General features: G+C 41.2%; 1 protein-coding gene across 4 annotated transcripts in view; it reads right to left on the bottom strand.

Annotated features, from left to right (window-relative positions):
- herc2 (HECT and RLD domain containing E3 ubiquitin protein ligase 2) overlaps window positions 1-15,540 on the bottom strand; it is a 51,431-nt gene that overhangs the window by 7,959 nt on the left and 27,932 nt on the right. For all 4 annotated transcript variants that reach the window (XM_024278155.2, XM_024278156.2, XM_024278152.2 and 1 more), the window contains exons 49-81: window positions 15,371-15,539; window positions 14,084-14,209; window positions 13,904-14,012; window positions 13,692-13,831; window positions 13,424-13,614; window positions 13,233-13,338; window positions 13,034-13,125; window positions 12,771-12,946; window positions 12,490-12,601; window positions 12,165-12,246; window positions 11,851-12,085; window positions 11,512-11,689; window positions 10,370-10,451; window positions 10,073-10,244; window positions 9,857-10,001; window positions 9,555-9,780; window positions 7,570-7,741; window positions 7,075-7,261; window positions 6,520-6,663; window positions 6,253-6,444; window positions 6,022-6,175; window positions 5,831-5,938; window positions 5,612-5,743; window positions 4,995-5,153; window positions 4,669-4,787; window positions 3,492-3,617; window positions 3,258-3,413; window positions 2,867-3,181; window positions 2,571-2,785; window positions 2,280-2,457; window positions 2,039-2,200; window positions 445-536; window positions 231-370 (exon numbers count right to left, since the gene is read on the bottom strand). In XM_024278155.2, coding sequence (XP_024133923.1) covers window positions 231-370; window positions 445-536; window positions 2,039-2,200; window positions 2,280-2,457; window positions 2,571-2,785; window positions 2,867-3,181; window positions 3,258-3,413; window positions 3,492-3,617; window positions 4,669-4,787; window positions 4,995-5,153; window positions 5,612-5,743; window positions 5,831-5,938; window positions 6,022-6,175; window positions 6,253-6,444; window positions 6,520-6,663; window positions 7,075-7,261; window positions 7,570-7,741; window positions 9,555-9,780; window positions 9,857-10,001; window positions 10,073-10,244; window positions 10,370-10,451; window positions 11,512-11,689; window positions 11,851-12,085; window positions 12,165-12,246; window positions 12,490-12,601; window positions 12,771-12,946; window positions 13,034-13,125; window positions 13,233-13,338; window positions 13,424-13,614; window positions 13,692-13,831; window positions 13,904-14,012; window positions 14,084-14,209; window positions 15,371-15,539 — 5,092 coding nt within the window. The remainder of the gene's footprint in view (window positions 1-230; window positions 371-444; window positions 537-2,038; window positions 2,201-2,279; window positions 2,458-2,570; window positions 2,786-2,866; window positions 3,182-3,257; window positions 3,414-3,491; window positions 3,618-4,668; window positions 4,788-4,994; window positions 5,154-5,611; window positions 5,744-5,830; window positions 5,939-6,021; window positions 6,176-6,252; window positions 6,445-6,519; window positions 6,664-7,074; window positions 7,262-7,569; window positions 7,742-9,554; window positions 9,781-9,856; window positions 10,002-10,072; window positions 10,245-10,369; window positions 10,452-11,511; window positions 11,690-11,850; window positions 12,086-12,164; window positions 12,247-12,489; window positions 12,602-12,770; window positions 12,947-13,033; window positions 13,126-13,232; window positions 13,339-13,423; window positions 13,615-13,691; window positions 13,832-13,903; window positions 14,013-14,083; window positions 14,210-15,370; window position 15,540) is intronic.

Here is a 15,540-nt window from a genome sequence, read left to right as displayed (position 1 = left end):
ATCCATCCATCTACATCAGCGGTCCAGGACTCCAGGCCTTGAGGGCCGGCATCCCGCTGGTTTTTAAGATAGCCTGCCTCATCTGCTGCTGATTACCTAGATGAGGTGTGTTTAGCCAATAGAGTTTCAATGGTATGTTAGTTGGGAAACATATAGGACACTGGCTCTCGTGGCCTGGACTTTGAGACTCGTGATCTAAAGTGAATAGACGTCAAGAAGGTTCCTCCTACCATCCTCTGTGCAGCAGACGCAGTGCAGTGAGCCGGTGGCGATGGCGATCACCTTTTTCCCTTGTAAACCCTGTACCTGCCTGGGTCGCCGTACGTGGTCATCGGAGCCGTGGCCCAATCGATGGTAGTCCCCTTTACCCCTGTAAATAAATAGGAATATGCAACTGAACTCCACAACAACACAGACACAAAAAGCTCTGCGTTCTGTACGTACCACGTGTACACGGCTCCAGATTTAGTGAGCGCCACAGAGAACTGAGACCCACACTCTACTTTGACAACGCCGAGGCCAGTCAGGGAGTCAATCTAAGGAAAAAAAGGACTAATTTCACTTTTTGTCTTTTTTCTAACCACACCCCCAAACACAAAGCATAAGCAGTGACAAAGGTGTAGAAAAATGTTTGCTTTTATAAATGAAAGGATTCTCCAGGGATTAAACATGAACTAAAACTTCAAGGGGAAAGTGAAACTGGAATGGAAGCAGAAAGGTCTCTTCCTTTGGGGTGAGAGGGAGCAATGGATGAGACCATGACAACACTTCTGGTCTCCTGATCTTCTGCATCTAAAAGCTTCTTGTGAGTCCTCAGCTGATCATAGTAACTTTTGAGATATTGGGAACATTTTAATGCTTTATTCACTTTTAGCTCAAATAAGTTGTATGTAAGCGGGATAATGAGCTTCAAGATGTCTATTAATAAAAATAAATGACTTAGTGGAAGCGATTTCTGATATCGGGCACCTTGTCAGCCATTATTCCACTTATTACATTGTCACTTACAACAGAAATTTATACTTAATCAAGTATTGGTTCTTTAATCTTGTTCTATTTAATTTTTTATTGGTTTAAATCATTTTTCACAAGCACCGACTGTTTGATACATGGTGAGATGAATCTTTATAGAAACTGCTTCACTCTACTGCAGGGAAAAAATGGTTTAAATGAGGGAAAGTTCAGCTCTTACAGCTCGTTTTTATCCAGACGAAGCAAGAAATTAAGTTTCCTAGATCACTTTAACGGTAATACATAACCGCTTTTAACTCTGATCATTAAATGTGGATCAACAAACAGTTTATGTCATTACTTAATAATTAAACTATGTTCTGAGTTTCTGTAGTTCTGGTTACCAACTGGTGCTTAAAAAAATTGAACATGGTGAACAAATCTTTATGTGTCCGTTATGACTTTTTTTAAGCCAATTAGAGTTGCTTTCACCCAGACCTATATATTCTTATGTTTAACATTTTTATTTTTATAAAAATGAAAAAGAAATAATCAATTACAAAAATCTACAAACATTTTTATCAAAAGTTTTTTTCTCTCTGAATATCCAAAAATAGGTAGAGTAACTTTTCCATCAGGGCAGGTGAGACACTTTTTCCAGTCAAATGTTTAACTTAAATGCTTTGCAGAAATTCAAGTTAGATTTACAAATAAGATTAATATAATCCTTCTCAGTGTCTGCATTTAGACCAAACCTTGGCTTAATAAGATTTTACATCATGCATCTTTTAAGTGAGATCAACTTTACTTTAAACATTTAACATAAGGCATAAAGGTGCAAAACTAAATCCTTTTTTGTACCTCAAACGGTTGTAGAATCTAAATCCCCATCCAGTAGTTTTATTGGTGCAACAATAACTCAAACTTTTTATTTTTGTCAGCTAAAAGGACTGAATTGCAACATTTTTTGCAACTCTGGAAAAAGTTCATCATTCCCTTCAGACTGAAACAATTAGACGTTTGGTGAAACCATGGAGGGACTTTCCCACCTCATTTGACAAAGTAGGAAGAAGCTAATCTGCTTTACCTTCATGGGGACTTTGCAGCCGTCGCTGCCTCCTCGGCCCAGCTTGCCGTAGTCTCCGTCTCCCCAGGACCAAACCATGTCATCATCCGTTAAACACAGTGTCTGAGCATCCCCACTGCCACAAGCCACATCGATGACCCTGTGACCCTGCAGTGCATCCACCTGGATAAACCGGTTCATTGGTTCATATTAGGTGAGCAACACTGAGTCCTGTGAGAAACTGAGCAGAGTGATCACAAACCAGCTTTGGCTTGAGTTGGTCCTCGCTGTCGCCGTGACCCAGTCGTCCGTAACGACCCTTGCCCCAGGTGAAGAGCTCTCCGCTGGCGGTGATGCAGGCGCTGTGTGCCCCTCCAGCTGCAATATCCACCACTTCCACCCCTCTCAGAGATTCGATCACACGAGGACGGTCACAGGGGCTACAATTAAGAAGAAATGCAGCAAATGATCAACCTGGTCTTCTTTCACACCACCACAAATCTCTATTATGATATTATCCATGCAGTCTTTCAGGTTATGATGAAGTTCTGACCTCCTGTTCCCATGGCCCAGCTTTCCATCCTCAGCCTCTCCCCAGGAGTAGACTTCTCCTTCAGAGGAGAGGGCCAGGCAGTGCTTTCCTCCAGAGTTTACAGCCACCTTCTTAATAAAGACGTGCTGGATGGACTCCAGTAAAGTTGGTGTGGACACAGACTCCGTGCCCCCAATGCCCAGACGTCCCCCTGCTCCATATCCTGTGGCATACAGCTGTGGATATAGATGTTAGACCGTCACAAACCTAAGCCGACTGAAACATTATATCACAAAGAAGCTCGACATAATTCAGACCTTTCCATCAGCGGTGACAGCAAATAGAGTTTGCTCTCCTCCGATGAGCTGTACTGGCCGCAGCGTAGCCAGAGCCTCCGTGGGCGTGGGCACCTTGACCTTTGCCCCTTCGATGCCCCCCAGCTGCCCTCTGTGGTTGTGACCCCAGCCATAGATCGTGCCGCTTCCGCCAGCAGAAAGAGTCCAGTCATCCGGGCGTCTGTTCATCCACTGCACCAGCTGCTCATCGTGCTCGCGCTTGAACAGGTCGTGGCTCTCGTGGAGGCCGCTCATGCTCTCATGATCGGCCATAAGTTCTCTGATTTTCTTTGTGACCTTAAAGAGAACACACAGCAGCGTTTGAGAGCTTGTAAGAGAAGGAACAAGGAAGACTGACGGCAACCAGGAATACCTCATCAAGAAAGGCTCTCGGCAGAGATGTTCTCTTGTCCAGAGCCACCGCCACTCTGGAGGCGGTGCAGTAGCGACGGAACCACGCCCATTTGTGGGTCTCAGCACAGCAGGGTAAGGTGTCCAGCTCCAGGTCACAAGCAAGAGCGACCAACACCTGGATAAAATCTCTAAATTAGCCTTCATGAGGAACACATCAATACATATTCAAATGTACCAAATATTGCTGACATGCCTTGAAAAATGGACTATGAAGCAGCTGCTTCCCTCCTCTCACGATGGGGTCTTCATATTCATACTGCCTCTGCAGCGCCTCAGGAAGCCCCTTCACAAGAGCAGCCAGAGCGCTGCCGGTGAAACTCTGAAACAACAATCAATCAGCTCACTCCAAATGTTCTCCCAGGTCCAGAGTTTGCAGAAAAAAAACGGTACGCTAAGAGAAACTAAAAGAACCCCACGACGTCACAACAACAGAAATATACAGTTACGGTGTCTAATGTTTGTGCAACACACCAGGTTCAAGACGAAAATGCAAAAGTGAACAAAATAACCCTGTTTTTAAGAACTGCTGTCATTTTTTTCTTTTTTTTATTCTACTCTCGTCAACTTACCAATGCTGCTTTGTAGGGTGGAGTTTGTCACACCTCTTAACATTTGCTGGTTCATCATTTAAAGGAAACAGTTCAAGACAGTATACAGATTGGCAAAGTATACAGCCAATCAGTCTGCAGATCACAATGCGATAATAAAAAAAAATAATAAAAAAAATAAAAAAAAAGAATAATGCAAAATTTCGCAAAAAAAGAATTCTGCAAAAAAGTGAGACTGTGAAAAGTGAACAACGATATAGCACGGTAACACTGTATTTACTTTATAAGTTTTAATTAAAACATTATTTTATTTGGTAATGAAAGGCTTCTAACAAACTTTTAAACCAAATTATAAATTCTTACACCACATACCTTTTTACTTCATTTAGAGGATGAATTGATAAATACATTCTTAAAAATTTTAGATTAAATGAAATAATGATATTGTGAAAAAAATGTATCAATTTGATATCAAACAATTACTTTTTAACTGGAAAAAACATCAAACTCTTTGCCTTTTTCCTTCTCAATTACCCTCGGTAGAAAAGAGCAGATTTAATGATGATTTCCAGCAAAAACAGCAACTACAGCTGCTTACCAACTCCAAAAACTCTCAAATAAAGGCAAATTTAGATTAAAAAGAAACTTTTTAATTTTCTCAAACAACTAGGTGATTTTTTTTTAATTACTTTTAGTTAGGCTCCAACAGCTGCAAATCCTATGCTTATCCTGGGGGATTTATTTATCCACACGATGAACAAATTTACATAAATTAAAACGATTATTACAATTGTTATCTTAAAATGGTTAAACTTTACTTACAATGGACCGAGCCTCTCCGTCACTGTCACCCAGCAGCCGGTTTATGTTGATGGACTGACCGTATTCTGTTGTCAGAAGTTTGCGCAGCCTCTGCAGGGCCCACATTCTGTGTCCAGCAGCTAGAAATCATAAAGTCACTCATATATTTCTGGGTCTTGCAATGCTGAATTTGCATTGTAAGAAAAAAAAAACGGAAATATGTATTAAAGTGCCAGAGAAATAAAATGAAAAAATTGTCAAAATTAAATCCCTGAAATCATAGAAAGATTCTACCAGCATCTGGAAAAAAATGGATGGAATGATCAGAAGCACTGACTGTTTTATACCTAGTGCACTCAGCTGCGCACAAGCAGCAAGGGAAGCAGCTAGTCGAGGAACGATGCTCCTGTTAGAAGCAAAGTTGAGCCTGAAATCCAGCAGGCAAGTGACCAAATCCATGGAAGGGCAGGATAGAATGCAGCGATCAGACAGCAAATCTTTGGGACCTGGAGAAAGACGAGATCACTGTCACAAAGCAGTCGAGGCTGATAAACATCGCCATCTTCCAAAATACCCAAATCAAAAAGAGAATCTAGAAAAACAAAGTTCCATTGTAGAGGGATCATAAATCTTCAAAGGAGCTGCTGTCCTCTCCAAGTAGATGAATCTCTAGATTTGGTTATTTTTCTTAAATAACATGCAATACATTGAAATGATTTAAAGTTGAATGTCTGTATTTTAACTAATATATCATAAATCAAATATTAAAAAGTATTTTTACTTCAGAAGGCCTGGCCACAGACCAGATAAATTACAAACTTATTCCTTAGAGTTGTCTCCTCTGACTTTTAGAATGAGGTAAAAACACAATTTCTTCAAAAAAAAAAAAAAAAAAAAATCAGGAATTCTATGCTCCTTGAGTTTTTTTTCTTTTTAGAAAGACAGGTTTAATCATGAAGCTCACCAGCTGCAGGCATGATGGGATAGACGGTGAAGCGCCAGCCCCAACCGTTGACTGAACCATCGCTGGTGAACTTCCATTTCAGCTCATCTCCTGGAATCCTCAACTCACTGGACCAATCGGACCACTCTCGGCCTGAAGCACAAACATGCGAGGTGAACTGTTAATTCCAATCTCAGAACTGTTTTTATTAAAAAAAAAAAATGCAACGTTATCTATGACCTGATCTGACGGAGACGATCCTGTTTGCTCCGTCCATGATGGTTAGAGGATCGTGGCGTCTTTCAGTTGAGCTCTGTCGATCAAACTCTATCCTCAGACCTTCTGCACCTGCAGGACACCGTAGATGTTGATATTTTTAAGCTTTAATCCATCATATGGACGAACTTCACTGCATAAAAAAAAATATTTGCCTGGGATCTTAACAGTGCCACTGGTGGAGGTGTCATCTGTGTACGGATGACTGCTCTCGACAACCACGGGCTGGGAGGAGAGACGGCCACTCTGCGAGTCCGTGGCAACGTCTTCCAGTTCGGTTACACACAGTTCCAACAGCATGTCAGCCACCTGCACGACCGAGATGCAAAGACTGAACAAACGGCAGGCCTAAAGAAGACCTGCGTGTTTGGGAATCAGCTCAGTACCTGGGAATACGCCGTTCCCATGCCAGACAGCACAGCAGACAGCACCTCCTTGCCTTTCTCTCCAGCACGACAGGACACTGCCAGCTTCAACAGGTCCACCATGACTCTGGTATCGTCGGGCACGAGGAGGCTGGTGAACTCATCTAGGTACTGAGGCTCTGGACCTACCACCTTACTCTGGTTCTCAGAGTCCTGAGAAAAGTAAAAAAAAGTTGCTTAAATGCTTGGAATGGGAACATAACATTGAGTGTCCATCACCAAGCAGACCTCTTTTGTTTTGGCCATGGTCTCAGCGATGATGCTGGCTGCTCCGGGGTCATCAGTGACCGGGATGAAAGGGCGAGAGGATGCCCCACAGGCGGAGGGAGTCACAGCAGAGGAGGGGGTGACAGCATCCTCTGATGTAGGAACCTGCACACACAAAATATATTTAAAAAATCATTTTCAACACCAAACAGAATTCACAGAACAGACAGTAATTTACCCCAGACCTTAAAATAATATAAAATATAGTAAATAGAGAGCTTAACTTGTGATTTAAGCTTTTAAATTATGCATATTAATAAATAAAGCATTGAAGACAATCCAAGATTACATGGATTTAAATCTTAAACAATGCATACCTTGAAAAAAAAAATAATACAGGGTCAAAAGGTCAAAACGTCCTGGATTGTATGACAATAGCAGTGGGGGGGTTAATATTTTTCTATATTTATAAAAGTTTCAGTTTTATCTTTTTTTGAATATTTTCTTCTATTTTATGATGGTCGTGCCAAAAGACTTTTTGATAAAAACTGATGGTTTTTGAGTTCAAATCTGGACCTCTCCCTTCTTGTCCTGCCAGGGGTTTGGGCTGAGTTGTTCTTCGGTTTCAGGAGGGACCGGAGGGCACTCGTCATCACTGACGCAGGATGAAGATGAGGAATCTAATGGGGGAATGGGAGAGCTGGAAGGACACTCTGCAGGCAGAATCATGCTGGCTGGCATGAGAGCACCAACCACTGCATCCCTGTGGAAGTGCACATCAGAATGAGAATCAAACCAAACCGAGGTCTTCCACCAACATCTCCTCTACAAAACTGTGGTTTTAGACAGTAGCAAATATATTCAATTGACGCGATGACAAATTTCTACTGCAATATTGGATGAAGATTATTAAACAAGGTGTAACAAGAATTTAAACTCATCTGAAAGTGAAATATTCATAAACACTTTTCTTCAAAGACTAATTGGGGACAACAAATACTTTTTTGAAAATGAAACTACGGCTAAGAGTTAGTGAAGTTTATGAGAACAGGAGCCCTGCTCATGGTGTACCTTGCATACATGATCTGCAGAGCAGACAGAACATGAGACAGAGCCTGCTGCTTGGCCAGATTCCCGTCCAGACTGAGAAGGATCTTGGCCAGAGAAGGTCGGTTGGGCTTCAAGCTGCTCTGGCCGCTCATCTTGTTGCTCACTGCTGACGAGTCACTGTCAGACTGAACACCTGGATTTCAAACATCAAAAGAGTTAGTGCACAAGTCCCACAGCTCTTCTTTGGTCTATAATGCTACAACCTTTCATTAGTAAGGACAGCAGTCTCGACCCCATCCTCAAAACACACCACCCTGCTTCGATTCTTGCTCCTCCTTCCTGATTTACAGCTGATTGGCTGTACCATGTGACCGATTCAGGAAGTGGTTCGGATTGTGCCACAAGTTTTATAAATTGGTATGAAACCTTCAAACTCCCTTGAAAATGTAGATATTTGAAGGAGAGTTAGACAGTGAGAGTTTAGAAAGTTCAGAGATTTAGCAGAAAGTGCTTTTTTTAATAAAAATAAATAAAATGTCCATGTTTTGCTGTCCTGATTGTCACATAACCACAGCCATAGTGAAACAAGCACAGCAACATGATACCCCCCATCTCCAATGTGCTCCTACTTTAATATTAACCCAACCATTGTATTATGAAAACATGCTAATTTAAGTCTCAATTTATGTTAATATGAAACATGAACATATTTAATCATTTATGTGTTCATAGAAATCTTTCCATCAGATCAGGAAGTTCTATTATTACTTTGCCTGCTATGCATTTGTTGTCCACTTGATGGTGCAGTAGAGCAAATGAAGCATTGGCTCAAAACTGGAATTGAATGGAACGCTTCAGTGCTTCATGAGGCATCATTTTGCCGTTACTGCTGAACACAACTAATGCAGACAGTTCACAGCTGGAGAGATGTGGATGATGAGCATGATGCAGTTTTTTCATTTTTCTACATTTCTTGAGCTACAGTGAATAAGGTCGTAATTTTGTTTTGTTTTCAATGTTTTTCTGTCTTTGTTTTTGCTGGTTTCTGCTGGAGTGGGAGGTTTTTCCGTCTTCCCCTCCCATCTCTGCAGATTGGTGCTCAAATTGTCCGGAGCACCTGATTGGACGAGACCTCCAGCTCAGTATTCAAATTCTGCCACATCTGTTGGAAACTCCTCGCCAGTTGGCAGCAGCAGAGGTTCACTTTGTTTGCCATTGTTGAAGGCGCTGGTCCTCATCTTTTTGGTTGTTTCTGTGTTGTCTGAACTTTTCTGTAAATGCATTCCCAGCTTATTTTCAGCCTGGGTTTGTTTGAGAGAGTTTTTGAGTAGCTGGGATATTTGTTTTGTTCTACCTTTATGTTCCATCCTTTTATAAGCCCCTAAAGAGGAATGTAGAATGATTTGGGGGCTCATCCTGGATTAATTGTAATTTTGCGACATGTTTGGTGGCCAGTTTTCTTTATGTTGCAATATATAGGTTTGGGATTGGCCTATTTTTGTGTTGGGCTTTTTTATCCAAAGAAAATCCCTTGATAAGAAACTTTTTTTTAAAGATCTTTAGCTGTAACAGAAGAGCAGGCAGACAGACTTTGACCTGCAAAACACCGTTTTAATCTACAAACTAGCTAAAATTGAATATATTCTCATCCAATGACTGTGATCTGGAAAACCACTTTGCTACTTGAATTTGAAATAAGACGGAAGATTTGGTCTCAGACACGTCACTGGACGAAAAATGATGGTGAAACTCTTAATATGAAGATGTCATTAAGTGCAAACTTGACATTTGCTCCTTAGATTTTATATGCATAAATATGAGTTTCAGTTCCCAAAGCTTTCAATCCCTGTATACTAACAATCTAGTCTACATTTATGAAGGATATACAGTTCAGTCAAGTATCTAACTTTCACAGCCACAAAACAGCATATAAGGAGTTTTTATATTTATGTCAAATGTACAGGAAGAGAGTAATGAGAACAGATTCTGTCAGAAAAGAGGATTACCCAGGTAGGAAGCTCCAAGGGAGTCTCTGGCTGTCTGGAAAAGGACTGGCTCGTGAACTGAAGGTGTGGTCACATCCACAGTGGTCCAGGCCACACTGTGGGAAGAGCCACAGGCGACCCGAGTGATCTTCTGTCCCTCCAGACCCTGAACCAGGGTGGGTTTCCTGTTGACTGTGGTGGTGCCGTTTCCTTGCTGCCCATGGTCATTGTCTCCCCATGCGTACACCTTAAATTCAGGAGCTTGGGTTTTATTTGGGCAGTCGAGGAACCATCTTTACAATCACACGGAGGCTAGATCAAACCTGTCCAGAGTCTGTGACGGCCAGACAGTGTAGAGCTCCAACAGCAACGTGGACGATCTTTTTCCCTCTCAGCCCCTCCACAATCTGGGGCTTTCGCACATGGACGTCGGTACCATGACCCAATCGGAAATAGTCCCCTTTTCCCCTAATTTGAATATCATATAAAAAGGTTAGAGTCCAAAAGTGGGTTTAAATGCACAGTCTGTCAAGTCTTACCAGGTCCAGACCACTCCAGATTTCGTCAACGCCAATGAAAACTGTGCTCCACACTCAATTTGACAGACGCCCTGCCCGTTGAGCCGCTCTATGTTTTGGGGAATGTTGCAGCCCTCACTGCCTCCACGGCCAAGCTTCCCAAAATCTCCATCGCCCCAGGAGAACACCAGACCTGACAAAACAAACACAGAGGTCTGGAGCTTTTGCTTTTTAATACTCTTCCTGACTTTAGAATCTCAAGCAAATAAAAGTGAAATAATGTTTCTTTCAGATGTTTAAAGCTTAAAACCGTAGTACCTTCATCAGTGAGGGCTAGAGTCTGAGCATCTCTGCTGCCACAAGCCACCTGGATAACACGATGTCCCAGAAGCACCTTCACCTAGAGGACAAGTCAGAGACACTCAGAGCTAAACCTCCACAAAAACTGAGGACAAAAACAAATAATCAAGAAAAAACAATGTCAAAACCAAAACAGCACAAAGACATACTTTGCAATAGCTTTAATTTGACAGCAAACTAGTGTGACATGATTTAGAAAAGCTTTAGATAATGGACTTAATGATTAATAAAGGTCCTCTTTTGAATCTAGAACATTCTAAATATCCTATAAGAATTCAGATTCAGACATTGTGGTGTCTTAAACATGAGAGAACAATGATGAACATTCCTGGTCCTTAGGGCCCCTTCTCAAAAACAAAACATGTCAATTAAAAAAAACAAAAAACTCTACATAGAACACCTTCCATGGTTTGTTTATGTCAAATGGTTATTCAGTTCACGATTGTACATCAATTCCACTGGTCTAACGCAAAATTTACAAATTTCATTCCCAATGTTAACCCCATTAGCAAACAATGAAAACAATCAACAGCCACCTCCTCATATATGCTTTGGTCATGTGCAAAATTACATTGTTTTTGACAGTCAATATTCAGAGCATTGTAGGGGTTCTACTAAAGCCTATAAAAAAATTCTGTAATCTGTGCAATTTTTGGTGTAATTCCACAAAAACTTAATCTCAACCACAGAGCACAAAATGTAATTATCTTTGAGGCCATGATTGCCAGGAGACGAGGTCTTCTTAAAACAGAAGAAGCCACTCCCTCCAACTTTTATGAAGTGAATCAATGATCTCTTACGCCATTTGGTTTTGGAGAAAATTTGCTTCTCTATGAAGGTTTTTTATGCTTTTGGAATCTGAAATCAGTGACATCCAAGTTCTCCATGTAATGCTGGAACATTTTTTGTTTGGCCCTGTATAATATAAAGTTTTAGGATATTTGCAGTTGATTTTTTATAATATATATGCAGTTTGAATGCGTTGTACAGTAATGAGCGGATGGGAGGGGTTAAGTTTTCTGCAGGTAGCTAAATCTGTCTTTGTACCTCTGCTTTTAAATGCAAAATACTAACAAAAAAGGGTGTCGATTGGCACACACCAGTTTGGGCCTCAGTTGGGTGGTGTTGTCCCCGTGTCCGAGGCGGCCGTATTCACCCAAACCCCAGCTGTACAGCTCTCCACTGGAGGTGATGGCGGCGCTGTGGGAGCTGCCGCAGGCGATGTCACGAATACGCTTGGTCTTCAACGCCTCAATCAGTCGCGGTTTATCACAGTTCCTATTTCCATCACAAGACATTGTTACGGTCTTACAATCTAAAAACCATTGTCTCTAAAATCAAACACATTCTGTTAAGTTAGAGATAAAATTAATTTCAGAGATTCTAACGTTCTTATTTCTAAAAGCAGAATGAAATGAAGTACGTGTACCACAACTCACATTCTGCTGAAGTGCCCCAGTTTGCCGTCGTCTCCCTCTCCCCAAGAGAAGACCTTTCCATCCACTGTCAGAGCCATAGCATGCCGTCCACCAGAATGGACCGCAACCTTCTTCACCACGTAATTACTCAGTGCACTGATTTGACGCGGGATTTGGATGGTCCCGCTGGAGAGACCCAGGCCCAGCCTGCCGTTGGTGGCCTCACCACATGCGTAGATCTTCCCCTCCACAGTCACTACATAGACAGGTTTTTCTCATTACAAACTGAACAAGATGGTACAAAAATATTTAATTTTTCCTTTTTTGAAACTCACCTGCAAAGAGGCTTTTGGAGCCACCAGCCACCTGCACCACATTGAGCGCAGAGAGGGTTTCAGAGAATGAAGGAACTTTGATCTGTGAAGAGAACAAAGGCGATTAGGCCAATCTCTATGCTGTTTATGAAACATTAAAGGGCCTATACCATGCAAAATCAACTTTTTGAGCTTTTAAAGTGTTTTATATTTTTGATTTCTCACAATAACAGAACTAAAGTGGTATTTTGAACATGGTTTACTCAGAAAGGCTTCAGAAAAGCATGGCATAGGCCCTTTAAAACCTTCATTTTAGGTTGTGCTTTCAACATTTTGCCAACAGCACCTTGGAGCCTTTGAGTCCTCCCAGCTGGTCCTTGTCGTTCAGGCCCCAAACAAAGACTTTAGTTCGGATGGAGGCTGCCGACTCCAAGCCAGACGACTTTTTTCGTGCAAAACTGAGGCAAACAGAATGATACCAATTAATGAAACTGTGTTATTGTGCATATTTTTTTAATTAACAGCAAACAGAAAAACACTCTTCCAATAACTTTATCCTTTTATCTGTGAAGCTACAAGATAAGAAATCTGCAACAAAAAGACTACACTCTCTCTGGTATTTCTCACCTCCCAGCTGCAGTTTTCTCATCATCCTCTTCTTCATTGTCGGATGCCAGAAAAGGGACTGTCGCCAGGTCTTCTTCATCCGCTCGGATGCGTCCAACAATGTTTAGTCCATGAATCTTGCAATCTATACCGGAGCTGCGACACTGCTTGATTGCAATCTCAATATATCTGTGAAACTGCGTGAAATTAAACTGTGTTAAATTTATTCCACCACACAAGATAATGATCAGTAATATTTAAAGCACAAATTAAGAGATGCTGACCTCGGTGCAATCACTAAGGAGTAGGACGGTGGTGTCTGTGGGATTTATGTTAATTGCTTTGAGCTCAATTAAGTTGTTCAGAGAGCTTCCACCTGGGTAAACACAAGAGAGACAGTTTGAAATGTCGATGCCTGCAATAAAAATCTGTAGAAATTACAAGTGATTAATTCCCATCATTTTTGAGAACAGTTTCTATCACCTGACACCACCACAAGTGAGGGCATGTAGCTGCTGTCTGCAGGGTCTACACTCATCTTCAGTCTGTGCACGAGGACGTCTGGAAACAACTCAAGCCGAATCCAATGCTACAAAGAGACCAGGGGGGAAGCCAGTTAGGCAACAATGAAAATAAAACTCCTACCAAACAGACGACAAAAGCCCTTTTCCCACCTTTCCCTGAGAGCCTGAGGACTGCCAGCACTGATCGCTGCAGTCGATGAGGCGAGACGCCTGGTTAACGGAGGATGACACGCTCAGGCTCTTCACAGCACGAGACCAGTCATCAATTAGCATCCCCCGCTGGCTGTTGTGATGCTTCTTCAGCTGTTTTCCTGAACGGCCACAAAAAGCCGGAGACTGGCCTGGTGTTCAAGAAACAACAGATCAGCAGGCATCGAGGAGACTCCACCGTCATGCCATTTGTGAGTCTGTGACTAACCAGGCTCGTTGATCCGGCCAAAGGAGTGTCTTGTGTTGTGCTTGCGAGTCTTAAAGCAATTTTCACAGAAGTCGAAGTCATCACAATTCTTGCATTTGAACCTGGGGCCATTGATGGGGAACATCTGACAGCCATCACACCTGCAGACAGAATCACATTTAAATCCAACAAAGCAGCAGACATTTCTTTCCCTTTTAGCTTCAATATTTTACCTCACACCAGGGTGAACACTGGGCACCAGCTCCATTTCAGACAACAAACCCGTCCAGTGGGACTGCTGTGGAAAGTCCACAATCACATCCTTTCCATTGGCACTGAAAGCTGCAAAATAAACAAATAGAAAGATTAGGACACACTAATAAAGGAAAAAAAAGGCTAATAATTCTGCTTACCTTTCACTACTCCAACACTTCTATGAGTGACAGAACCCCACTTGTACTTTGGTGTGGTCACTGAGAGCTTCACTCTGACTTTGTCCCCAATTTTTATATGAGAAGGAGAACTTTGTGGTGGGAATCCTAGCAAGACATTAAGAAAAAGTGGTTTAGGCATTTTCCATCAACTATTGTGAAAAATGTTTTGACCAAAAACCAACCCGTACGTTACACCATTGAACTGAATTGTGGTGAAGTGAATCAGTGCACCCCTACTGTATACAATATGTCTATGTTGAGTGTTAAACAATCATTGCACTAAATTTAAAAAAGATGTATTTATTATTTTATAACATTACACTAGGCTTAAATAAGTCAACTTTTTCTTCATTGCTTATTACTACATTAAAAAAATGTATTTTAAGTTTTTTATTGTCTTTTAATACACATAATAATTGAGGTCTGAACTAGAGCTGTTAATCGATTAAACAAATTAATAACAATGTTACATGAGGTAAATTTTATATAACAATATGCAGCTTTTGTACAAAAATATGTCAGAGAAAATGTTTCCCTTCATTTTTATTTTCTGAAATGTTTAAATGTATTAAGTGTTAACTCAAAGTGTAATTTGTGTGCACTAAACACAATACCAGTAAGATACAGAACTGTAAAGACTTATGTCTGCAGTATTACTCCAATAAAACAAAGATGCTTACCAACTCATTAAAAACAAACATTGTGTTTCTGAACTTTAAAGGGTTCAGATGAATATTCGATTCTGATTGGCTACTGGTTGTGGCTTACACACCTAAAAAAAAAAGTTCAGGTCATAATGCTCTATATGTGCGGGCTTCTTCAAAACTAACGTTTTGGACAAAAACAAGCGGTAAGAGGTGAACTTTCTCTCTGTAATGATATACATCGTTTCCTTTGCCGATGCAGTCGAGGTCGCCATCGTCTGTGTTATTGTGACAACGGGCCACAGTACCTATAAAATAGTCCACTTTTGTGAAATACCTAAAAATTTAAAATAAAGTACTTTATTTTGTAAGTGACCATGTTATGAGCGGGATAGAACCTAAGAACCTAACAAAGTCAGCATTATCAGAAATTAACATACGCCATGGAAGCCTGAACTGGTGTAAGATTGCTGCTTTGTTGAGTGTAATTAAATGGCTTTAATAAATATTAACAAGTTAATTTTTCTATATTAGTTGCATGCGTTAACAGCCCTGCGTAGAACCAAACCATAGTGAAGGTGAATCTTCTCCTCCCTTCTAAACATTAAAAGAAGAAATTTACCTAAAAGTTCAATGTGGATGTAGCGAACCCAGTATGTTCCTCCCTTTTGCTGCCAGTCACACTGTACGTTCAAATCATGAAGACCATCCCTGTCCAGCTTGATCACTTTCCCAACGTCACCATCATACACTTCCTCATACGTCCTGCAGCACTTCACCATCATCCCCACC

Source organism: Oryzias melastigma, linkage group LG9 (genome assembly GCF_002922805.2).
Source record: "Oryzias melastigma strain HK-1 linkage group LG9, ASM292280v2, whole genome shotgun sequence".
Lineage (NCBI taxonomy): Eukaryota > Metazoa > Chordata > Actinopteri > Beloniformes > Adrianichthyidae > Oryzias > Oryzias melastigma.
Note: the sequence above shows the minus strand (reverse complement) of the source record. Positions and strands in the feature narration are given on the sequence as shown.